The following is a 25630-nucleotide window of genomic DNA, read 5'->3' as shown; positions in this document are numbered from 1 at the left end:
GGTCAGTGGAGCAGTCAGTACAAGTTTTCCATCTTGTATAGGTGTGATTCTTGGCCCCCTAAAACAATTACAATAATAGCATCAAAGATCACTGAGCACAGATCACCGTAACAGATGTAATAATAATGAGAAAGTTTGCAGTACTGTGAGAATTACCAAAACGTGACACCGACACACAATGTGAGCTCATGCTGTTGGAAAAATGGCACCGATAGACTTGCTTGATACAAACCTTCAATTTGTAAAAAATGCAATGTCTATGAAGCACAATAAAGCAAAGCACAATAAAATGAGGTATGCCTGTATCATTATCACCGTTTTCCAGATGAGGAAACTGAAGCTCAGAGAGGTCAAGGGAGTTGCCCCAGGTTCACATAGTAGTCAATGTTGGAGCTCAGGTTATTAGATTACAATATGTAGTAATGTCAAGTGATCCCGGGAAAGTCATAAGAGCCACTTATAGAGTTGAAAGGCTCTAGGAAGTACTGTATTACTCAAGTCAATTTAACAAATATTTGCAAAGTACACACTAGGTGCAATGCAGCTTAACGAGAAACAGGATAGGGGAGTGGGTAGAGGACAAGCTTTTGAGTCTTGGGTTCAAGTCTTGACATATGTTGGCTATGTGACCCACGGTAGACAGATAGGGCACTCAGCCTTCAGTGCCCCAGCCAACTCTCTAAAACTAGTAGGTTTTATAGAATGGTTGCAATTCTGCCTTGGTAGAGGGAATTTCCTCACCACAAGCTCAGTATACCAATGAAATCACAGGTGATAACCTAAATAAATAAATGATGAAAGTACAATACTGTTTGTGGTCCTGGGTATATAATGAAAGGACCAAAAACCAAAAGAATCCCTACTGTCAGGGAGATTGCATTCTACTCATCAAGGAAAATAAGGTCTTACACAAGGAGTGAGGTTTGTTTTAGGTGTTTCCAACTCTTTATGACCCCATTTGGGGTCTTCTTGGCAAAGATACTACAGTGGCTTACCATTTCTTTTTCCAGCTCATTTTACAGATGAGGAAACTGAGGCAAACAGAGTTAAGTGACTTGTCCAAGGTCACACAGCTAGTAAGTGTCTGAGCCTGGATTTGAACTCATATAGATGAATCTTACTGACTGTAGGCTTGGTGCTCTATCCATTGTACCACCTAGCTGACTGAGAGGTTGGTAATCAGGATATTCACCACGCCTTAAATCCTCTCTTCATTTTGGGTTCTTCCTTTGGGGAGATGCATCGACCAGATGCATCACAGGGAATTTGGGTTCAGAGTCTCAGTTCAATATAAGATAGCTGCTTTTCTCGGAAGATATTGTCGGGATCTTTTCTAATATGGGAAAAGTAAGTGAGCGCATTATTAGGGGAGTCAGGATTCTATGTCCATTTAGATCAGAGCTTGGACTTTATTTCTTTTCCTGACCTTTAAAAAGAAATATCTGTAAGTACTTCTTTTAAAAACAATCAATAAATGCTAATTAAGCACCTACTATGTTAAATAGTTTGTTTGCATTGATGTTAATTACTGCTTACAGTATCATAATTTTCCTCTAAATCCTGAGTTAGGATTCTCTACCCATTCATTCTCACTCACTTTGCCTCTTACATGGTTGCAGTGTCTATTCCAGGCTTCTGGTTGCTGTAGGTTATTTATGAAGGAAAATAAAAATGAAACCCTAGTGTTGCTGTTTGATTTTGGCTTCAAGTCAAATTGTGTGACAATGGCAACTATTTCCCTAGTGTCCATATCTCTTTCCCTATTTTGAGAGAGGACTAGCTCTCTAGAACTGTTTGGGGACTTTCCCTCCTCATTCTGTTTTTTTTTTTTCTTTCTTTTATCATTTTCAATTGAAACCAATTTCTCTGCCTTTTAAACTGTCTGAAGGTGTCTGGGTTTTTTTTCTTTTCTTCTTCTTCTCATTTTCAGATTATTTTAAAGGTCTTTTCCCCGATATGTTTTTTTTCTCTCTCTCTCTCGCCCATTAGTGTAACTTGCAGTTCACTAAGTTTCCGCCCATGTGACTTCCAGCTTGAGTTCTCCATTATTTTTTTTTTTTTTACCAGAAACCACAAGTGAGAAAGCAAGCCCCAAAAAGTGAGCGACTATGTCACTGCTAGGTGCAGTGTCTCCAGGCTGCAGAGAGAAGAGGACCTTGGGCTCCAGAGGTGCATGGTGGGCGAGAAAGACTCCAAGGAAGGTGGTGGGCTGGTGACCTTTGAGAAAGGCTGCTTGGTGTCCAGAGAGCCAGAAGAACACAGGGCCTGAAGGGAAGCGGATGAAACTTGCCCAACCCCTGGAGACTTCAGCCATGCCCCATAGTTCTGATAGCAGCGACTCCAGCTTCAGCCGCTCACCTCCACCAAGCAATAAACAGGTAAAGCTTCTCTTCTCTTCCCCCATCACCCACCCTGACTCCCACCCCTAGGCCTTCTCTTCCTGGTAGAACATCTCAGGAGGCTAGCTGGAAACCACTACGCAGAGAGCTTAGTGGTCAAGGACAGAACATAAGCCAAGTAGCCTCATCTGAGTTCTTTGAACTTGGGATTGGGTTTCCCAGAGGCATTTGGCACAGAGACCATTGACTCATCTCTTTACCACTGCGTCCCTCTCCTTTCAACTCCCTCCTACCACCCTCATGGTCCCTGCCCCATAAAGCTTTCTAGGAAAGAAAGATAATGAATGAAGAGATGGTGAATGAAAGTGTTTTGCTCTAGTCAGAGGGAAAAGACTCTTTTATGCTGTGAGAGGTTTAGTCTTAATAAGGGGTGTTAAATGTAAGCTATGGCTAATAATAATGATTTAAAAAATAGCTAATATTTATATAGTGCCTACCATGGGCCAGACACTGTCCTAAGTGCTTTACAATCATCTCATTTGCTAATAATAGCAGCTTACATGAATATCATACTTGAGCCTCCCAGAGTGCTTTTCCTATAGTAATCCTATGAAGTAGGTAGTATGAGTATTCTTTTCAGTTTTATTTTTTGGATCTGGTTATATGATTTCATGCAGACTAGCAACTCCTTTGAAATAGTTTTAAAGAGCTGCCAGGAGGTACTGAGAAACTAAATGCCTCACCTGGGGTTACACATCCAGTAAGTGTGAGACCAGGTCTTCCTGATTCCAAGGCTGGCTCTCAATTTGTTTCTCGCTTCACTCAAGCATTATTGCTGGCCCCATTTTGGAGAAGAGGAAACTGGGACTTGGAGCATTTAAGTGTCTTGATGACCCATGATTACAGGCCTAGAAAATAGCAGTCAGGGCTAGGCCTTCTGACCCAATGTCCAGTGTGCTTTCCACCGTACTACCCTATCGCGGGCTGTTGAACTGAAGCTTACACTGGAACACAAGTCAAATTATGAAATAAGTGTGATCCAAGAGGACATAAATTAGACAGAAGCAAAAAAAAAAAAAAAAGCAACTAAAAACCCAAACTAAGTCCACAGAGCTGGGGGAAAGGGATGATGAGGGCTTCTGGTCTGGGGAGTTCTGAAGGAGCATTATGAGGAGGGGGCCTGTCATCTGTGGGGAGGAAGAGGCTGCTGGAATTCCCCTACCCCATTGGATAGGACTAGGTTGGGAGGTGTGGGAATGACTGTGGGGGAGGATTCTAGAGAGTTTGAAGGGAGATGCTTCAGATAACCCAACAGCTCCCCTCCAGTACTGAGAGCTTGGCCAGAAGCTTCCGGCTTTTTACAGGTCATACTTTAAGAACTGAAGCTCTCCTTCCCTGAACCTGCCTGCTCACCACATCCCCTGACTTTTTGTCTGTAAAGGAGGATGGTGCTGGCCTTGTTAACCACCTGTGATACAATTATTTTTAATTCTTTTTTCTACTCTTATGATTTAAAAATATTTTTTATTAGCATTGTGTTTGGGGAGGTGGTTGAGTGAACTTTCTGTATTTTGTGTCTATAGGCATATAATAAAAATAACTTACATCTGTGTGGTGATTTGAGGACTAGAAAACATCTTCACAACTTTAGGAGATAGTAGCATAGCATATACTTATTTTGTATATATGTGCATGCTGAACCTAGAGCCAGTCGAAAATCCTGGTTTTGACATTGGCTGTGTAATTTAGGCAAGGAAGGTAACTGGTCTGAACCTCAGTTTCTTCATCTGTAAAATGGTTATACACTTGCAATCCTTACCTCACCAGACTTGTGCAAGGAAAGTGCTTTGTAAACCATAAAATTCAATGTAAGTGTTGAATTGTTGTAATTATTATCATATTATAATTTTTAAAAAGCAGATTCTTGGATATCTCAGGGACTTCGAGATGTGTGTCTGTATCCTTTAGGCAGGACTGTGCCTGTGCACCCCATCCACTGAGGGATGTGTTGGTTCCATTTTTAAATATCTTAGGAGTAAGGGGTTGGGGAGTTCTGCTCTCATTCTGGAAAACAAAATAATGCCACATACCCTTTTGAGAGGCATCGTACCACGGTGGAGATAGTTTCAGAGCTAGGAAGACCTAAGTTTAAGTCTTTCCTCTAACACCTATTGGCTATAAGACCCTAAGCAAATCAATTAACCTCTCAATGCCGACTGGAAGTTGCAGAACAGTGCTAACTTGCATTGGTAGAGTGAGTTTCCTTATCTGATAGTTCTCTATTACCAATGAAATCACAAGTCCAGTCCCTATCTCTCTATCCTTTAGAGAAATGAAGCTTCTCTTCCTATCTGACCTGAATCCTCTTGCTTCATTTTTCTGAGAAGTATCTGGAAGGTCTTTACCTGAGAAATGGTCTATAAAAATTCCCCCCCCCCCCATTTTCTGCTTTCCTTCTGATCTTGGCTACGTTTGTTTTATTTGCACAAAATCTTTTAAATTTAATATAAATTTAAATTAAATTAATTTAATTTTTAATTAAGTAATTAAATTAATTTAAATTAAACTAAAATAATTTAGACCTAACTTTGTTCTCTATCTCTCATTTATTCCTAAATCCACAGGCATTGAAATAGGCTGGTACTGTAATAACGAGATCGTTCTCTCTGCCTTTTACTCTGTAATAACAATGTTCCTTCTCATATCATGTGTCCCTCTGTCTATGGGGTACACCATAGAGTGTGGGGTCCCACTACCATCTCTGGAAGGGGATGTGTCCTAGTAGAAAAAGGATAGATAGAAGATCTGTCATAATGGAAGGAGTCTAGTTAAAAGAACTGGGTTCCAATTCTGACCCTATTGCTTACTGACTCTGAGTGACCTTAGCTAGTTAATTTTCTTTGGGCTTCAGGTTTCTCCACTGCAAAATGTGGACTCTACAAAAATCCTACACTGATGCTCCATTGTGGTCGTGGGGTAACCCTGCTTTGATCATTGATCTGCTTTATTTCTAACTGAGACAGCATGATAGTTCCCTGCTTTCAGAGACTCATTATATTGGTGAGGGACATAGTGTAAACATCCAATTTCTTTTCCTACTGCAACTCAGAACTAGCAGTGTCAAACTATCTGCTAGTCTCAGACTCTACAGTAGCAGGTTTTGCAGACATGCACCACCATGCCTGGCCTGCTTAACCCGTTTTACAGATAAGGAAACTGAGTTCCAAAGAGTTTAAATGACTCGTATGAGACCATGTTGGAGAGCTGAGATTCAAACCCAGATCTACCTCCAAATCTTATGCCCTGTTCTGGGCCACGTGACCTATGTTATCTAGGAAAGATTAATTTAGTCAGCCATTAGCACCCATAAATACAGTAACACTTCAGTTTGTTTGATTCTCCCATTTAGATGGTAGACATCGTCCACAGGGTCAGAATACAAAGCATGTTCATTTTGATGGGAGAGGCAGGGTAATGATGAAAGAGATTTGGAACCTGGGATTCTGCCCCTGGAGATTAGAAACAGAGCACACAAGTGGAAAGTCCTGAGTAAAACTGAAGGGATCAGGAACTAGCGGTGGAAAGACAAATATGGAAAAGAACAACAAAAGGAAGGTCAAGGGCTTTCAGAGACAGCCTTAGCAGTTTTGCCCAGACCAGCCCAATGGAGTGTGTCAAATCTTAGTGACTTATTCTAGGTAAATCACAAATGAGAGAAACCACTTGATAATAAATCAAGATATTCATATATGTATATATATATACATATACATATACATATATATTTTAATAGAAGACATTTCTGCTCATACATGTTAGGGTTTGCAAAGGGCATTTTTAAAAATTATATTATCATATTAACCTAGCAGTGGGAATTCCTTAGAAAGGGGGTCAGGATTCTCAGTTTAGGATTGGGAAAAGGTCTAGGGATTCAGTAGGTATTTATCAGATGAGTGAATGCAGACAGCCCAAAGTAACCAGGAAGGAATGACCCATTGCTGCCTTCTCTACATTTCAGGATTCTTCAGATGACGTGAGGAAAGTTCAGAGAAGGGAGAAAAACCGTATTGCAGCTCAGAAGAGTCGACAAAGGCAGACACAAAAAGCAGACACGTTACATTTGGTGAGTGCTTCTAGAGCCTGTTTCCATCCCTTAAATCCCAGTGATTACTATCTTCTTTCCCTCCTAACCTTCCATGACTTCCTTCAAATCTCAGCTCAAGTATCACCTTTTGCAAGAAGCCTTTCCTAGCCAGGGATATGCTGAGAAATGTTTAATAACCATTGCATACACATGCACAAACACACACACACACACACACACACACACACACACACACACACACACAGCCAGCTTTACCCATTTTACAGATGAGGAAAGTGATACCCACAGCATATCTTTAAGTTTAATCTTAAGCTTAAGTTTAATTATTAACATTTTATGCATTACTTTCTTAATTCTAAGCAATCACTAAACAATAAATTAAGTCCTAATTTGTAACATTTGTCAATTTCTGAGGTGTAAATAAATGCTCACACTGAAAATGTGGTAACTGACCTTGGAGCTGACTCCTTCATATACCCCTGAGACCCAGTCTTCAATCTTAGTTCTTTCTTCTGAGGAATTTATTTTGTATATATCTCGTTTGTGAATAGCTGTTTGTCTGTTGTCTTCCCCAATTAAACTGTAAATTCCTTGAGAGCAGAAATTGTTTTTTGCCTTTGTGTCCTCAGTGCTCAGTATAGTACATATTCAGCACATAGTAGGTGCTTAATAAATGCTTGTCAGCATTAATAAATACTTCTCTCATAGACGTAGTTTAAAAAAATAGTCTAAACTGTCTCTATGAGAGTCATCAATTTGACAAGCATTTATCATATATATGTACATGTATGCACACATACATATATACCTGCATACTCATATGTATTTATATATGTATATTTCTATATCTATCTCTATTGTCTGGTATATCTATATCTATCCCCATAAATATAGAGATGGAGATAGTTATCTACATTTGTATATAGTTATCTATATCTATATAGAGATAGATTTCCCCCCCAATGGTATGGGGAAGGAGATAAAACAGATATCTGTTAATTTTTTAAAAATAATTTAAAAATAATTTTAAAAAATCTATCTATAGATGCTAATCTATATAACTCTAGCTCTATGTCACTCTATCTGTACATATATCTATGTGTTATGTTTTTATTTGAACCCTCTGGAAACACAACCATCTAAAGGTACAACACCAATCAATAGACCTTTTCTGACTCTCCCCAGTACCCCATTTTTTTAGTGCACCAGCTCCCTCCCCAATCAATCTGCATGTTTAAGGCCATCTCCTGTTTTTATTTGATTTATGAGCATATGATTTCCCTTTAGTAGCATATAAACTCCTTGAGGGAAAGGGATTGCTTATAACTGTTACTGTTGTATCCTTAGTGCCTAGCATGGTGGCGCTGAAGCGTGGTAAGGACAGTCTGGAAAGGGATGGCTCATACAAATAGGGGAGAGTGCAAAAATAAGATTAATCTTTTAAAAACAAGGCTGGATTATGGAACTTATAGGTGGCTCAGCTATAATGAATTTGACCTGCCATGAAGTAAAGGTAACAGAATGACAAGATTGCCTTTACTATGGAGTTGAAAAGGATGAGATGCTATGGTGGGGATAGATCAGTGGCTCAAATACTCAGGGAGGAAATGTAGAGCCCCACTCTCAGAGAATCATCTAGTTTAAGCTCAGATTACTTCCTTGAACCAGGTCAAGTAGTTTTTATGCTTTCTGATGTTCCATGAGAGTGGGTCTTCAACTCTATACATTTGAAATCCGCTTTGGGGCAGTTTACTCACCTGCAATGTAGGACACCTGATGACATTTTCCTGGGCAATTGTCTGGACCTGGCTTTTGAAAACTGTTACCACCTCCTTGGTTCTGCCATGTTTTGCCATCCTCTTCATAGAGCTCTTTTATTTTATTTTTTTATTTATTCTTATCCTCTGGAAGAGATGTATTGGTATTACAGAGAGAGCATTGGTTTTGGAGTCTAGTGAGTTTGAATCCTAGCAGAGAAGGAGAATAAAGATGAAGAGTAAATAAATCTTAGACAGACAAACAGATATTTACTAAGGCTTATATTCCAAGCAAGTACTAAGCACTGGACATACAGATGAAAGCAAACAGGACAGTCCCTACCCTCAAGAAGCTTACCTTCTAATGAGGGGAGACCACACGTGAAGGAGTGCTGGAAAGGAGTTGGGGTGAGAAGGGTGCCCAGACTGGGGCATACTGAGGAAACTGTGGGTAGGGCTGAAGAGGAAGGAAGAAATGAATTATGAACCTTTTGCATTTGCCCCATCCTTTTTGTGTCAGAAGACAGGCTTCTTTATTAAAACCTTGTTGAAAGAAATGTTATACCCTAGTTATGAGCAAGTTCTCCCAAAGAATAACCCTCAGCATCCTTGCTTTTGATTTGGACCTGCAATTAGAAAGACCTAAGTTCAAATCCAGCCTTAAGTCATTTAGCCTCTGCCTGCCTCAGTTTCCTCAGTTATAAAATAGGGATAATAATAGCACCTTCCTCTCAGAGTAGTTGTGGAGATTAAATGAAGTAAGATTTATAAAGCATTTAGCATAGTCCTTGGCACTTGGGTCAATGTTTAATAAATATTTATTACATTCCCTTTTGTTTCTGGTTCTTTCCTACTACAAAAATGCTGCTGGAAATATTTGGGTGTGTGTATAAGCTTTCCTTTCTATCTTTAGCTTTCTTGGGTTATACTTCGCAGTGAGATCTGTGGGCATGTATATTTAATCATTTTCTTGGCATAATATCAAAATTGCTTTCCAAGAATTCATAGATTCTTAGTTGGAATGGAATAATACTCATAACTAAGAGCTCACTAAGTCCAAAACACCTCATTTTATGGATAAGGAAATTGAGACCCAGTGACATCAAAGTTAAGCCCAGGACCACATAGCTAGATAATGGCAAATCCAATTTTATGATTCCAAGTATAGTGGCCTTTTCACAACCCCACAGTCTTTCTTCATGCTGTCCAAATTTGCTCTCTACTTATACGTGAAACCTAAGCATTTACTTATCATTTGGACTGACTCCAACATTTGCCTGACATCTTTTTGAGATTCAAACTAACTAGCTCCAAGTTCTCTAGATTGAATAATCTGCTGTTCACAGCAGTGTTGCTAATGAAAACTCTAGAGAGAGGTAGGGAATGTACCCAGGTGCCTGAGTCAAAAAAAAAAAAGTGTTGATTTTTAAAATCATAAGTAGTTACTTTCCCAAATATATTTATTCATCTTTTGGCCACTGTGTAATAAAATCAGGAACATATTCAGAGTTTTAGTTGTCTGATGTCCCCCTCACCCTTTTTTTTAGGAGTTTCCCATGCTATTGGCTAGGTTTTGTCAACCACACCACAGTTTGTTCTAAGAAAAGACAAATTAAATTACATTGTGTCCACATTTTTAATTTCTCCCAACCCGGAGACATACATGCATTACATGGGGGTTATAGTCCAGAACTGAGCTCCCCCAAGGGAGCCAGTCCAGAACTGGCTTGATTTGGGGCTTGGGGTACCCAGTTTAGATACCTTTTCAACAGCGGTTAATATTACCCCATCATTGTTTTACCTCCAGACAGAGGAAATTCCTCTTCTATCGGACCACCCCCCAACCATACCAGACCACTCCCAGTCTTGGGCTATCTAGGCAGAAGAATCTGTCTCCACTTAAGCCTGAACAGAACACAATGGAGCTTCCATACCTTTGATTAAATCAATTCAGGATTGGGTTGGGGTTTGACCAGGATAAGACTCAAAGCAATCTCATTATCAGTAAACTGAAAAGCTCCGAATCTCCAAGATAATGATTACTAAGAAAACCATTTTTCACAAGTCTTTAATCCACTTGATAATAAAGGACACATAATCTAGCATTTAGATTCAGATATTTTAAAGACCTTAAATATTGATTGTGCTCAAATAAATTCCTTGCTTTTATCCTCTTTTCACTCACAAGTTTACCTGTGCCCTCTTCTTTCTGGTCTATTCTTATGCCCCACAAAATGGGAGGCAATAGTGATGTAGTGAAAAGAACACCACATTTAGAATCATAGGGTGTGGGTTTAATGCCCGGATCTGTCACTTGCTTTCGTGACCTTAAGCACATCATATAACTTCTCTGGGCATTAGTTTCCTTATCTATAGAGTGACGGTTCTCTCATGAGGTGACTACTAAGTGCCTTCCAGCTCAGATCTATTAAAACCTCATAATTCAGAAAAATGTTTGGCAATAATATTATGTTGTGAAGATTCACATCAGGTATAACTTTCCTCATCTAATATTTTGATCATTTGGGAAATTAGCACATAAAGGAGCAACCTGAAACAGCCATTTTTCCCCCCTAATAAGATGCAGGTATGTAAGAGCAAGACTTTTTTTTTTTAATGTTATTTTTATTTTATTTTATGTCACTAGCCAATAGAGACCTAAATACTTAAACCAGTCTTCTGATATATTCCCACTTTATTTTAGACATTATCCATGTCATACCATGGCAGTTTTTAGTTCCTAGATGAAATGAAAACCTTTTTAGCAGAGCAAAAGTTCAACTTGAGTAAGTGGTATGATATAGTTACCAAAGAAGCAAACATAATCACCGGATGCCCACGGTCTAGGGTGGTGACAATACTCCTGTGTTCTGCTCTTGTCAAACCATATCAGGAATATCATGTCAAGTACTAGATATGACATTTTAGGAAGGACATTACTAGAGCATGTCCAGAGAAAGGTGACCAAAATGATAAAGGGGTTTGAGATCATGCTATATGAAGATTGGTGGAAGAAATTGCAGATGTTTAGTTTGAAAAAAAAGTAAATTAAGGTGGGGAGAGGGGGAATGTAGAGATCACAGCTCTTCTCAAATCCCTGAAGAGATGTCATATGGGAAGGGAGATTAGATTTATTTTGGTTGGCCCCAAATGGCTGAACCAGGAATTGGTGAAAGTTGAAGGGAGGAAGATTTAGGCCCAAAGGAAGGGAAAACTTCCTGACAAATAGGAGCTGTCCAAAAGGGCTTCCTTGTGAATGGGTTCTTTCCCACTAGAAGTTTTAAGGTGAAAATTAGATGACCATAGGGGTTGTATTGTGGTGAGATTTCTGGATCAGGCATGGATCAGACTAGCTGACCTCTGGAATTTCTTCAAGCACTGAGGTTCTATTAGTGACTGTGGACAATTGTTGATAAGTGGAATGAACATTCCCAAATAGAAATCATAATTTGTTAGTAAGCCTCTCTAGCTATTTCTTCCTTGCCTTCAGTGGTTCATTTATCTGCAAATATCACAAGTGTTTTCATGTGAGAATGAAATTGTATATTGCTGTATCTCTTCTTGGCTCTAATTCAGAATTCTTTAAGAATAAAAATAAGCCCCCCTCCAAAACCCTAGACTTCTGTAGCAAGAGGACAAGATAATGGTTAAAATAAGCTTCTGAAGCCAGATGAATGTAACTGTTATTAAATTTGTTACATATAAAGTATAATTGCATCTCATTTTAAAAATATGTCACATTTATTGGAGGGACAGCTTGGTAGACCAGAGAGTATGGAGTCGGGACACCAGACTTAAGATCATGGCTTTGACCCCCTGCTATCTGTGTAACTAAAAGGAATTACTTAATCTCTCTAAGCCCCAGTCTTCCTATCTGTAGAGTAGATAATAATGCTTTTGTTACTTACCTTAAAAGATTGTTGTGAACATTATTTATAAAATTTATACTTAAAGCATGATATAAATATAAAACTTTTATTATTATCCTGACCCTCCAAAAGGGGCAATGCCCTTCCTCTGATTCAGGCTGTGTCTCTAGGTAGAAGATCAGAAGTCGAGTTTATTGGCTCTGATTTCTCTCCTTTGCTTCCTACACAGCATATAAAATCAGGATAAAATCTTTTTAAAATGCCATTGATTTGGCAACATCTCATATGCCTCATCTCAGGCCAGCTTTGCTATCTACAGGACTTTGTTCAAATAACCTCCTGTTATCTTGACTTTGGTCAAATAACCTCAAGTTACCTCAAATAACTTCAGTTATCTCATTGGTAAAATGGGGCTAATCATAGGCACCTGTCTCGCAGAAGTGAGGCTTAAATGAGATAATGTGTGTAAAGTATTTAGCAGATTTAATAGCAGTAGTTGTTGAGGTCGGATTTAGGAGAGTGATTTGAGTGTGAAAGAATTCACTTAGCCTGTTCTCTGTAGCCATTGGGAGCTTTATTATGTGAAGCGTATGGGCCTTATTAACAAGAAGCTAATGAAGGCCCTGACATTTGAGGGAACCAGGCTTATATAGAGGTTTCAGAATGATGATACAATTTTAGGGTTTTTTAATGGGGTTTGAAGATTAGGGATAGGATAAGGATGAACAGAATGAGGAAGAAAGTTGCTTACAAGATAAGGAGGAATTTTATGACACAGGATGAGGAAGATGGTTGACAGGATAGGGACAAGGAGGCAGAGGATAAGGAAGAAAAAAAAACAATACTTTTAGTTTTACAAGACAAGAAGTTTTATGGTATTTCAAGATTAGGGGGAAAGGACTTTAACACACCCTCAAGTTACAGAATGAGCCCCAACCCCTCTCAGGAGGGTCTTCACAAAGACAGGAGGGTACTAGAAAAGCAACCCTTAGCTCTTAGGGCACCGTATGCTATATCCACATCAGCAATGACTCCTTTGGACCTCAGTTTCTCCCTGTATAAGGGGCAGCTAGGTGGTACAGTGGATAGAGCACTGGGCTTGGAATCAGGAAGACTCATCTTTCTGAGTTCAAATCTGGCCTCAGACACTAGCTCTATAACCCTGGGCAAGTCACTTAAACCTGTTTGCCTCAGTTTCCTCATCTGTAAAATAAGCTGGAGAAGGAAATGGCAAACCACTCCAGTATCTTTGACAAGAAAACTCCAAATGGGTCACAAAGAGTCAAGCGTGACTGAAAACAACTGAACAAGAAAAAAAATTCCTCCTCCATGTGTGGGGACTGATTTAATCGTCTCTAACATCCCTGCCAGCTCTAAATTCAATTACTGTAATTATCCCTTTGGTAGGTAGTAACATAATCTCTCTGACTTCTGAGTAAAATCTCTCCCTTGCCCTTTATAACTCCTGCTTCAAATCTCATCTGTTTTCCTTAGCAGATTAGAGATGTTCTAAATTCCTTGTGAATGGAGACTATCTCTTGTTTACCTTTGTATCTCTTTCTTTGTCTAACTTTCTTTGCTTCTTAACAACAACAACAATAAATGCATTAAGCATCAAGTGTGTAAAGCATTGTTAGGTGCTGAGGACAATACAAAGTTTGGATAAGAGATACCAATGATTTTGTTGTTGTTGAGTTGTTTCAGTTGTATCTGATTCTCATGACCACATTTGGGATACCAATGATACCAAAGGTATATAAGTTGCTTGATTGATAAAACATCAACCCCCTGCTCTCAGAGAGCTTACTGCCTGGGGTAAGGGGACAAAACACACTTCAGATAAGTAAATTACAGAGTATTATGTGATAGGGACAGCTAAGTGGCACAGTGGATAGATAGAATGCTGGCTCTGGAGGCAAGAAGACTCTTCTTCCTGAGTTCAAATCTGTCCTCAGACACTAGCTGTGTGACCCTGGGCAAGTCACTTAACTCTGCCTCAGTTTCCTCATCTGTAAATTAAGTTGGAGAAGGAAATGGCAAACCGCTTCAGTATCTTTGCCAAGAAAACTCTGAATGGAGTCGTGAAGAGTCAGATATGACTGAAACGACTGAACAACAACAATAATTATGTGATAAAGTATGAAATCAAAGAGGAAGGTCATTATTGACTATTTGCATTCCTCCTTCATCCATGTTTTCTATTTTATTTTATTTTTAATTTATGAAATAAGTATTTCCATAACATAGCAGAATAAAAAAAAGATGATTACATATGAAATCTGTTATATATAGCTTGCTATTCCTTTTAAATATATAATAAAGTTATCATGTAACGTTTTTCTTTTTTTTCTTCCCTCCCCCCACTCCTACCCCCTAGAGATGGCTACCATTAGACACAAGTGTATGTATGTATATATACACAGACATATGTAAAATCATTCTACATATACTTCCATTTATCAGTTCTTCTGGATGCAGGTAACATCTTCCTTCATAGGTCCTCTGTAGTTAATTTTGGTATTAATATTAGTCAAAATTACTTAGTCACTCAAAGTTTTTCTTAAAATAATATTGCTGTTACTGTATAGAACATTCTCTTTGTTTTTGCTTATTTCACTCTTCATTATTTCAGGCAAGTCTATCTATGTTTTTCTGAAATCAAGAAGCTCATTTCTTATAGCATAATAGTATTCCATCACGATCACATACCACAACTTGTTCAGCTATTTCCCAATTGATGGGCATCCCTGCAATTTCCAGTTCCTTGCCATCACAAAGAGCTGCTATAAACATTTTAGAAAATATAGGTTCTTTTCTTCATTCCCTAATCATCTCTGGAAATAGACCTAGCAGTGCTATTGCTGGGCTAAATAAATGTTGACTGAATGGTTTACAGTTGTCTTCAATTTTCATTAGTTGTTACACGTTAATCATTCACTTTTTTCCTTAATTCATGATACCTGTTCCAGCCAGGGAGTGGTCACATAATCAGTGAACTTAATATTTAGATCTTTCTTTGCCTTTTCAAAATGGTTTGACTTTACAAATAGTGCTTTGGAAATCATCCTCTTGTCCTGTAATGTGGCCAGGCTACTTTGTCAACAGACAACTGTGGTTTCAGAAGCAACTGATTCAATGAGAATGGTTTCAAATATGTAGAATAACTGTTTCCCTGTCCTAGCCACCAAGGTATTTGTTTTCTAAACCCAAATCCTTGGTGGTGTAACAGCTTCTCCTCAGTTTCAATTCTCGTCACAAATAACAAATCTGATGTCTTTCATTGCCTCAATGTAATCTCAATATTTTCACACTATTAAGTGGGTTTCTCTAGGGAAAATTTGGCTATCAGTGGCTCCATCATCATCAATAGCTAGTCCTTATGTGACTTCCTAAAAATTCAGCCCTGCTATTTTCAAATCAGAATAGTGAGTCGTATTTTTCTTCTATTATGCTATCTATATTATCCAAAACAAAACAGTGAAATATCAAATGCTACAGAGAAATTGGGTTAGGTGATTTCCATCCCCATCTCCATTGTGATCCTAACCATTGAAAGGTCACATCATAATGATCTACCAATTTAATACTTTTCTTTTGTTTGTGTGTTTTTAATTTATTTTAGCCTTATTAATTTGAAAAACATCAACAAATGTGAATATTTTCTTATACAAAGGAGAATAGAGAAAGAAGATTGTATAGGACACTATGAATCTCTCTTAGGTATACCTCATTTTTTTAAAAAGATAAAATATTAAATTTAACTCTATAGTTCCCAAACTACCTTGATTGAGTGTATCCCTTTCTGAATTTTCTTCTGCTCTCTTCTGTGTATTTTTAAATGTTTGATTGAGGTTCTTTTTTTTTTTGTATCACTGCATCTCCCATCACCCCACCCCACCCCCGCCTTCATAAACAAAGAAATAAAAACCTTTTCTTGAAAGAAGTAAAACCATGCAAAACAAATCCATTCCCTGGCCGTGTCTGAAAAGGTATGTCTTATTCTGCACTCTAGTCTGTCATCTCTTTGCCAAGAGATGGAAAGCATGATTTATCAACAGTCTCCTGAAGTCATAATTGGTTGCACTGATCATAGTTAAGTCTTTCAAAGTTGTTTTCCTTGACAGTGTTGTGATCATTATATAGTTTTCCTGGTTCTGTTCACTTCACTCTATAAATCTTCTCATGCTTCTCTGAATGTGACCATTTTATAATGTCTTATAGTGTAATATTATTCCATTACATTTGTATATCTATTCTCCCTGGCACTGGCAGGCTGGATTCTCAGAGCTGTACTGCTACTCTCTCATGCTCCAGGTTCTGGGGGTAGCTCAGGGAGATTGGGGATGGTTTCTAGCACTATAGCTCATGAGCCCCCAAAAGCATACTTCCCTCCATGATCATCAACTGATATACTTAGCCTGATAATTAGCTGTTTAGAAATCGTTACTTACTATGGTGATATAATCGATACAAAGCTCTTCCTTCCCACCATGGCCCCTGAACAAGTCTGACACACTCTCCCATCAATGTAGCAAATGGGTCACTCACAGCTACTGGAAGCCCTCTTGTTCAAGTCCTCAACACGTTCCCTTTAGTTATATAGTAACTTTTCTGCTGGAACCCTTGTAGAGACTTGAATATGCCTTTCCTCGCTGCATCCAGCTGGTCATTGGCATCCAATAGCCATATTGCCTTCTGCCATAGTTACTCCAGAGACACTCTTAGGATGCTAGTGAAAAGTCCAAATCCTCTGTCCCCCAAAGTCCACAAGGTTCCTCCAGCCAAGGGAGTGGGCAAAGGAGGAGAACAAGACATAGTATTCCCAGAATGACTGCATCAATTAATAGCTCCACCAACAGTGCAGTGGCGCGCCTGGTCTCCGACCGTTGTCATTTTCCCTTTGTGTCATCTTTGTCAATCTGAAGGGTATGAGATAGAAACTTAAGAATTTGCCTTAATTTGCATTTCTCCCTTTATTAGTGATTCAGAGCGTTTTTTTTCATATGGTCGTAATAGCTTGCATTTCTCCTTTTGAGAATGCCTATTCATACTGACTGTTTATCTATTAGGAGAATGGTTGTTCTTACGTGTTTGTGTTGATTCACTGTATGTTGGCTATCAGGCTTTTATCTGAGAAATTTTTTGTAAAGATTTTTCCCAGGTTAACTGTTTCCCTTCTAAATCTAATGCATTGATTTATTGGTATAAATACTTGTAAATTTTGTTGTAAAATTGTCCATTTTTATCACTTATGCTCTCTATCCTTTGTTTGGTCATCAACTCTTCCCCTCTTCATGGCTGTGAAAGATGTCTCCTTTCCTGCTCCTCTAATTTGTAAAAGGTATGACCTTTTTTGTATCTATATCATGAATCCGTTTGGAACTTATTATAATATATGATATGAGATGTTGTTCTAAACTTGATTTCTACTAGACTGCTTTCTAATGCTCCCAGTAGTTTTTGTTGAATAGTGATTTCTTACCCTTGTAGTTGCAGACTTTGGATTTGCTAAACACTATGCTATTATTTCAGACTTTGGATTTGCTCATCACTATGCTATTATGTTTAACTGCTTCTTGGTTTTGTGTAAAAATTTGTTCGATTTTTCAATTTTTTAACCCATCCTGAATAATTTTGATGATTACTGCTTTCCACTATAGTTAGATATTTGATACTTCTAGGTCCCTTTCTGCCCACTTTTTCCATTTTTTTCCTTTTCTTATTCTTGATCTTTCATTCTTCTGGATGATTTTGGTTATTATTTTTTCTTACTTCTTCAAGTAACCTTTTGGTATGGCACTTAATCTGTAAATTAACTTAGATAGTATTGTCATTTTTATTATATTAATCAGATTTCTTTCATAATTTTTTTTTTGTTACATGATAATTAAGTGAATGTCTACAGGGACCGTCATAGTCTACTCAATGCTGGTAGGAAGAACCAAAACTGAACCAACTATTTTTGTCTTGGTTAAGTTGAACCTCAATTATGCCAGCTTTATCAATATCAAAAGAGGCAATCTGGCAGAGTGATTAGAGAGTCAGCTTTGGAAACAGACAGGCTGTATTCAAGTCTCACCTCTGTTTGATGATGGGATCTTGGGCAAGTCATTTAAATTCTCAGTGCTGAGGGGCAGCTAGGTGGTGCAGTGGATAGAGCACCAGCCCTGAAGTCAGTAGGACCTGAGTTCACAATCCGGCTTCAGACCAAATACTTGACACTTACTAGCTGTGTGACTCTGGGCAAGTCACTTAACCCCAGTTGCCTAAAACAAAAAAACAAAACAAAAAAAATAATAAATTCTCAGTGCTGCAGGCAACTCTCTGAGACTAATAATGGTTAAGGATGGATTCTTATCTGTATCCATGAAAGAAGTTTTCACACCTGGAATTCCCCAAACTGATGAAATAACAGGCATATCCCTCCCCAATCAAAAGCCATAATATAATGAATGGATTCTTGTTTATACAGAACCATATTTCTGGTGCCTCGTTGATGTTATTCAGTCATGTCTGACTCTTTATGACCGCATTTGGAGTTTTCTTGGCAGAGTTACTAGAGTGGTTTGCCATTTCCTTCTCCAGCTCATTTACAGATGAGGAACTGAGGCAAACAGGGTTAAGTGTTTTGCCTCGGGTCACATAGCTAGTAAGTGTCTGAAGTCAGATTTGAACTCACAAACATGAGTCTTCCTGACTTCAGGCCCAGCATTCTACCCACTGTACCAGCTAGCTGCCCCTTAATTTCCATCCCAATCCAAAGAAACTTCTTATTGTTCAGTTGCATCAGACTCTTCATGATCTCATTTGGGGTTTTCTTGGCAAAGATACTGCAGAGGTTTGCCATTTCTTTCTCATTTTACAGATGAGGAAACTGAGGCAAACAGAATTAAGAGACTTGTCCAGGATCACACAACTAGTAAGTGTCTGAGGTCACATTTGAACTCAGGTCTTCTTGACTGCAGGCTTAGTGCTCTATTCATTGAGCCACCTAGATGCCTCTGACGCTCAGATGAAGAAATGTAACATATTTCTAGGATAAGGGGAAGGAAAAGAATTCTCAATTTCAGTATTTGGGGGAGGATACCTCATGGACAGAGTTTGGATCTCAAGACACAAGACTCAGTAAGAGGAGAGAATCCAGGAAACAACGAGGTTGCTTCTGGTAAACCAGCATTTAGGGGGATAGAGCAGGGCCAAGCTGGGTGGGGAAGAGTCCAACTGGGGACTTTGCAGCGTGCAAAGAAGGGTGAGAGAGCTTGCCATCTGGTTGTTTCCTGCTCATGCACCAGACCCCAGTTACACTATTTTAATTGTTCTTGCTAATTTGTTGATAAGATCAAGTATTTCTACCTGCTGTAGTTGAAGGCTTCCTCTACATTTAGGCATGAAATGGGATGCAATGTAAGATTTAAAATAAGGCACTCGGAGGTGGAAGAAATTTGAATGGCAAAGATCTTATTTTCCTAGGCACTCTTCATAATAATCCTAATGACACCATCATGCTTGAACTATTTTTTCCAGGGACTTCGCCTGGTTAAACATTTTTGTTTTAAGTTTTTCAAAAAAAAAGCGAACAGTGTGAAATGGAAATTCATGGTTTTATATATATTGAATCCTCTTTTCATGTTGTGCTGTGTACGTGGAAATGTTCTTTTTTTAAAAAATCTTTTTGTATTTAAGTTCAAAATGAATAAAAATTTTACAACATTATTTTTGTTTTAAATATATTTTCCTATCTCATCAGTTTGGTTTCTTTTATATCTTAGACTCTGAGTTTAAATTCTTTACTGTACAATCGATTTTAGAGTCAATTGAGACAGGAATCAAGAAGAATCTAGAACTATCTTCACCATTTATTTATCCTTAGGTTACCCATAGTTTGGAGTTAGTTCTAGCTTCATTGGATGGGTCCCTTCTTTTAGTAGAACTATTATTTTTTCTCTTTCACAGTGGATTTCTTTTTTTGTTCTTCTTGGGGACTCCCTGGCTGTGTCTTACACATTAAGTTCAACTTTTCTTGTACATAACTCCCACGTGGACTTCTTAGGCAGGTGCCGAATTTTACATCTGATCCAAGCTGTTCATTTTACTGTTAAGGAAGTCGAAATCTAGGGAAGGGAAGTGACTTAGCACTCTACTTAGGTAGGGGTAGAACCAGCATTAGAACCCACTTCCCCTGAGTCTCAGTCTGTCACCTCTCTTTTGCAGTTGTGTTTCTAGAGAGCACTTGGATAATAATAGCTGGTATTTATACATAGCATCTTAAGGTTTGCAAAGTTACATATTTAACCCTGCTCTGAAGTTTGCAAAGTTACATGTATAACCCTGTAAGCCCAAGACATACCAATAGCAGAACTCTCCATGAACCCATACCCGTCATCTACACATACGGACTCTCTCTCTCTCTCTCCAAAACATCCATTGTTCTGCCTTCTGGGATTACAGTGCCTTTTCAAGGAAGGACCACATTGACTGGACAGCACTAAATATTTTGGAAAGGAACTCTGAGAGGCTCTGAGAGTGACTGGTTCACAGAACATGCTGGGTTTGCTGTGTCTCACAATGCAGAAGTATACATAATCTTTCTCATATGATCCTCATAGCAACCCTGTGACATAGGTGCTATTATTCTCCCCATTTTCCAGATGGGCAAATGAAGACTGAGAAATATTGAGTGACTTACCTAGAATCATAAAGTCAGTAAGTACAGCATTGTGCCTGGGTTTTTTTACTTTAAATCAAGCTTACTATCTAACATGGTACCAACTCATGAGACTTTGAATGGTTCTTTTTGTTATTTCTTTAAGTTTTTCTTATATGGGTTGTATATGACCTGGGAGGGACTCTAGCTTAGAGTTTACACAATTGCGTGCATGTGTGTGTGCAGCAAGCACACACACACACACACACACACACATACACACACAAACATGCACACTCTTTTCAGTAGTCACATCTCATGCCAGCCACCTAGAATTGCATGATGTTTATCATAAAAAGAATGGGCAAAGGAAGTGTTAGTAACGGATACTACAAAACAAACAAAGAGTCCTACAAATGAATGCCCTGCTGATGGCAGGTCAAGAACAACATCTGTGGAGAGTATATTTTAGCAGATCAACACTTTGTAGATCTCATCTCAGTATAAAACCTGTTCAGATAATGCTAATCTGTGATCACAGCCCAACTTCTGCTCCATTAAGGAGATATTTTTATGAAGCTACCTTTGGTTATAACTAATTGAGAGTGTTTTTGTATTGCGTCTGATGGTTTTTACCACAGCTTCACAGATAAATTTCCTTTTTTGCTGTCATTCAGTCATTTCAGTTGTGTCCAATTCTTCACGACCCCCTTTTAGAGTTTTCTTGGCCAAGATACTAGAGTAGTTTTTGCCATTTCTTTTGCGTTTTACAGATGAAGGAACTGAGGCAAGCAGGATTAAATGACTTGCGCATCAACACACAGCTAGTAAGTGTCTGAGGCACAATTTGAACTCAGGTCTTCCTGACTCCAAGCTCAATGCTCTATCCACTGTGTCATCTAGCATATTTCCTTAGGCCCTGCAGTATTTTACCTGGTTGCCTTTAGTGTGGTGGCTAACTTCTCCCCATTGTAGAAAATGGGAATATAAAGTAATGAACATGAGAAAAGGACCTTTGAGATCAACTATTCCAACCCTTTCATTTTAACAAACAGTTTAAAGTGAATTCTATTTGCCCAACATTATGGGAAGAGCTGGAGATACAAAGAAAAGCAAAACAAAAAGAAAACCCCACCAAACAACTGGAGTCCCTGCCCTCAAGGAGCTTCCTGTCTAACATGGAAGACTACATGCAGACAACTAGGTACAAACAAGATTATACAGAATAAAATAGAGATAATCACATCAGAAAGGCATTCAAGGGGATTGGGAAAGGCTTCTTGTAGAAGGTAGGATTTTTGCTGGCCTTTGAAGGAAGACAGGGAAGTCAGGGATTTGAAATGACTTGTCCAATGTCACAGAGCTAGCCAGAGTATCCCTGTCTGAAAATTGTAGTGATTATAAGTGCTCGTTTGTGAAGAAGAAACATCTGGGTGAGAGATTACAGCTATCCCTTCCATATTGTGGGGGGCACAGCATGTTCCCTTCTAACCCCCCTCCCCCAGTAATCTGGAAAATCAACATAAAATACTTCAGCTCTCCCTTCATACCAGAGAAGAAGTCTGAATTTTTTCTTTTTTCTTTTATGGGGTGTTTACAGTACCCTATGGTAAAATTTGGGTTAAGTATTTGGTCATAGCTCTGTATTAAATGCTAGCCTTTGAATGTTGTGTGTGGCTTTTGTAAAACTCCCCAAAAATTCCAATTTAATTTCCATGCCAACCGGCGATATATCAAAACCACGCTGTGGAAAGTGGCAATGTGGAAGGCATAACTGTAGTTGAAGCTACTGAATAATTGAGACAGTAAAGTTGGTGCAGAGGAGAGAGTCAAGTCAAAATGCTGAGTGAGTAGGGGAGAGCTACTTAATGAGTCAGGGGGTCAGTGTGATCAGGTGGAACTTGAAGTTATATTAATAATACTTTAAATTGATGTAAAGCTTTACTATCTATAACATACTTGGACCTACTTTTTCTTGTGACAACTAGCAAGAGCTTTCTATTTCTTCGGTGTCATTGTGCTCTTATAGTACTTTGTTCTACTACCTGCCCAGGCTTTCTTCAAGTCCAAACTAAAATCCTACCTTCTATAGGAAGCCTTTCCCAATCCCTCCTAATTACAGTCCCTTTCCTCTCAACTATTTCCTATTTATCCTGTATGTAGCTTGTATAAATATGTTTGTTTATTGTCTCCCTCATTAGATTGTAAACTCCTTGAGGGGAGGGACTGTCTTTTGCCTCTTTATGTATCCCGGGTGCTTAGCGCAGTGCCTGGCACACGATAGGCACTTAATAAAAGTTTTTCCATTCCATTCCATTTTTCTCTGTTTCTTGTGTACAGCTTTGGCTGCTGAAGCTTTGCAGTAAGCAGTCAGAGGCTGTGACGTTGTTGTGTTACTCTAGGTATCTGAATATCCTCTGTAGTTAGGCCCTGGACTGCTTCAGACCCAGGACATAGAGTGCACATGTACATCAAAGTGGTGATATGTTTTTGTTGTTCTTGTTTCTAAATTTTTTTTTTTAATTTTAGACTTAAATACTAAAGCTTAAATACATAGTAAGAAAAGAAAAAGAAACATTAAATAAGAAACTTAAGGATTAAAACTTAAATACAAAATAAGAACAGAAAAACAGCATTGTCGTGTGCACAGCAGAATGTAAGAGAGGATTCAAAATACACAGCAATAAATTTCCATTTCAAAAAAGCCTGCATAATAAATACTGTGCATTGTGTTGAGAGCTGTCCATCTTTTCTTTGCTCCTTTGTAAGTTGTCTTTTGTTCTTTGCTGTTACACTTGTGCTTATTTTTTTTTTTTTTAATTCAACTGAGAACCACATACCTGATCCTCCAAAACTGAACTTAGGCCCCTAGTAGTGGGACTTTTATGTAATGCCTTGTCCTGGAAACAGAGTCTCTAGTTTTTGGCCAACATAAATAAAGAGTTTTTGGCCAATATAAATAAAGAATTAGCTTACCTTTTATCTTTATTTTTTTTTCCCCCACAAAATTAGGAAGGATCTTTTTTCTTTTTTTTTTTAAATTAGGAAGCATCTTGAGATATATGCCAATTCATATACAATGTCCTAAAAGTCTTAGTGCATAGCTAAATGATTAAAGTTTAATTTTAAGCTGTTAAATCTTAAAACTGCACTAAGATTTTGGGGGCATTCTATATATGAATACCTATATGCTTCTTTCTGATTGTCTATAAAACTGTTCTCTATTCATGGGGCAGCTAGGTGGTACAGGGGATGGAGCATTAGGCTTAGAGTAAGGAAGATCTGAGTTCAAATCCAGTACTACCTGCGAAGCCCCAGGCAAGTTACTTAACCCCTATTTGCCTCAGTTCCTCATCTATAAATTAGGAACACACTGGAGAAGGAAATGGCAAACTACTCCAGTATCTTTGCTAAGAAAACCCCATGGACAAAAGTTCATGGGGTCATATAGTCATGCACGACTGAACAATTGAACGATAACTGATGACTTGGATTCACACAAAATTCAATAAACCTTTATTAATTCAGAATTATTGTAGGGAAAAAAGGGCATAAATTAATGTAAAGTCTGGATTAAAAACTATTTTTAAAGATGGTTTCATTGCTTTCTAGTCACTGAGCTGAAACCTAGATTCTTGTCCCTCTCACTTCTGGCTTACCTAGCTAAATGATTTTGGGCTTTATGAGGCTCTGGTCCTCAGTTACCCTATCTATAAAATTAGGGGATTGGACTAGTGATTCAATTCACCAAGCATTTATTTAGTGCCTACAGTGTGCAAGGCACTGTACTAAGCCCTGGGGACGCAGAGAAGAAAAAAACAAACAAACCAGATAAGCCCTACCTCTAAGGACTTAGATTCTACTCATTTATTCTCAGAGGCCTCTTCCAGTGCTAATGTCTATGAATAATCACTTGAAATCATCCCATAAAAGATTGCCTAACAAACCCGAGTCCCCTTTTAAAAAATAGATGACTCATATTTATGAGCCCATTAACGGTTTTTTTAATCAAATAGGTTTTTCATCAAATGGTTGAAGTACTTAAATGATTGGTTTTCTTAATTGAATCAAGCTTGTCCCTTGAAAGCTTTTTCATCTTTTCATACCTAATTTGCTTAGGCAGTCATTTCTTCACTCATAGTGTACTTTAACTCATCCCTGGGTGAACTTCAGCTGCTGTTGATATGTTTGCTATCTTTGATGTAGGGAACTTGGTGAGGAAGCTTCTTGTACCCATGCAGTTCAGTGACTATTTTACCACTTACAGTCTTAGAAAGTGGTCCAGAGCTCTGAAAGGTTAAGTCATAGGCCAAGGGTCATACTTCCAGTATGTACCTGAAGCAAAAATTGAGGGCAGGTCTTCATGACCAGCTCTCTATCACAATATGCCATGCATCTCAGAGGAATTATTTTTTTTTAAATAATATTTTTATGATATCTCTTACAATTTACTATCCAATGGTGAAAATGCTATTTTTGTTTTACTTAAATTTTTTTTTTAATTAGGGCAATAGCTTAACTCAGCTATGAAGAGAGACAGTTATTTTTTAAATTATTTTATTTTTAATTAATGGGATAAAACAATCATTTCTGTAACATAGTATAATAAAAGCAAATGATTGCACATGAAACTGAAATCTATTATATACAGCTTGCTATTCCAATTACATATATAATTAATTTTTTTTTCTTTTTAAATTGTTTTTTCTCTCCCTCCTGCCCCCGAGATGGATACCATTATTTTACAGCCTCCCATGTGTACTTTAAAAAAAAAAAACGCAACATTTCACGAATTGGTGTGTCCTCCTTGTGCAGGGGACATGCTAATCATCTCTGTATCGTTCCAATTTTAGGATATGTGCTGCCGAAGCAAGTACCCATGTGTACTTTTAGAAATGGCATGATTTTAAAATGTC

The 25630-nt window shown here is 38.2% G+C and overlaps 1 protein-coding gene and 1 non-coding gene across 2 annotated transcripts in view; one reads left to right on the top strand and one right to left on the bottom strand.

Annotated features, from left to right (window-relative positions):
- Positions 1-2077: 2077 nt before the first annotated feature.
- BATF (basic leucine zipper ATF-like transcription factor) overlaps positions 2078-25630 on the top strand; it is a 45500-nt gene continuing 21947 nt past the window's right edge. The window contains exons 1-2 of the mRNA XM_027844872.1: positions 2078-2378; positions 6358-6462. Coding sequence (XP_027700673.1) covers positions 2280-2378; positions 6358-6462 — 204 coding nt within the window. The 5' untranslated portion in view covers positions 2078-2279. The remainder of the gene's footprint in view (positions 2379-6357; positions 6463-25630) is intronic.
- LOC114030219 lies at positions 25485-25591 on the bottom strand. Its single transcript, XR_003567572.1, has one exon. It is a non-coding gene; the product is annotated as a U6 spliceosomal RNA (small nuclear RNA).

Source organism: Vombatus ursinus, unplaced genomic scaffold (genome assembly GCF_900497805.2).
Source record: "Vombatus ursinus unplaced genomic scaffold, bare-nosed wombat genome assembly UNPS02014945.1, whole genome shotgun sequence".
NCBI lineage: Eukaryota > Metazoa > Chordata > Mammalia > Diprotodontia > Vombatidae > Vombatus > Vombatus ursinus.
The sequence above is the reverse complement of the archived record's forward strand: the minus strand, read 5'-3'. Positions and strand labels throughout refer to the sequence as shown.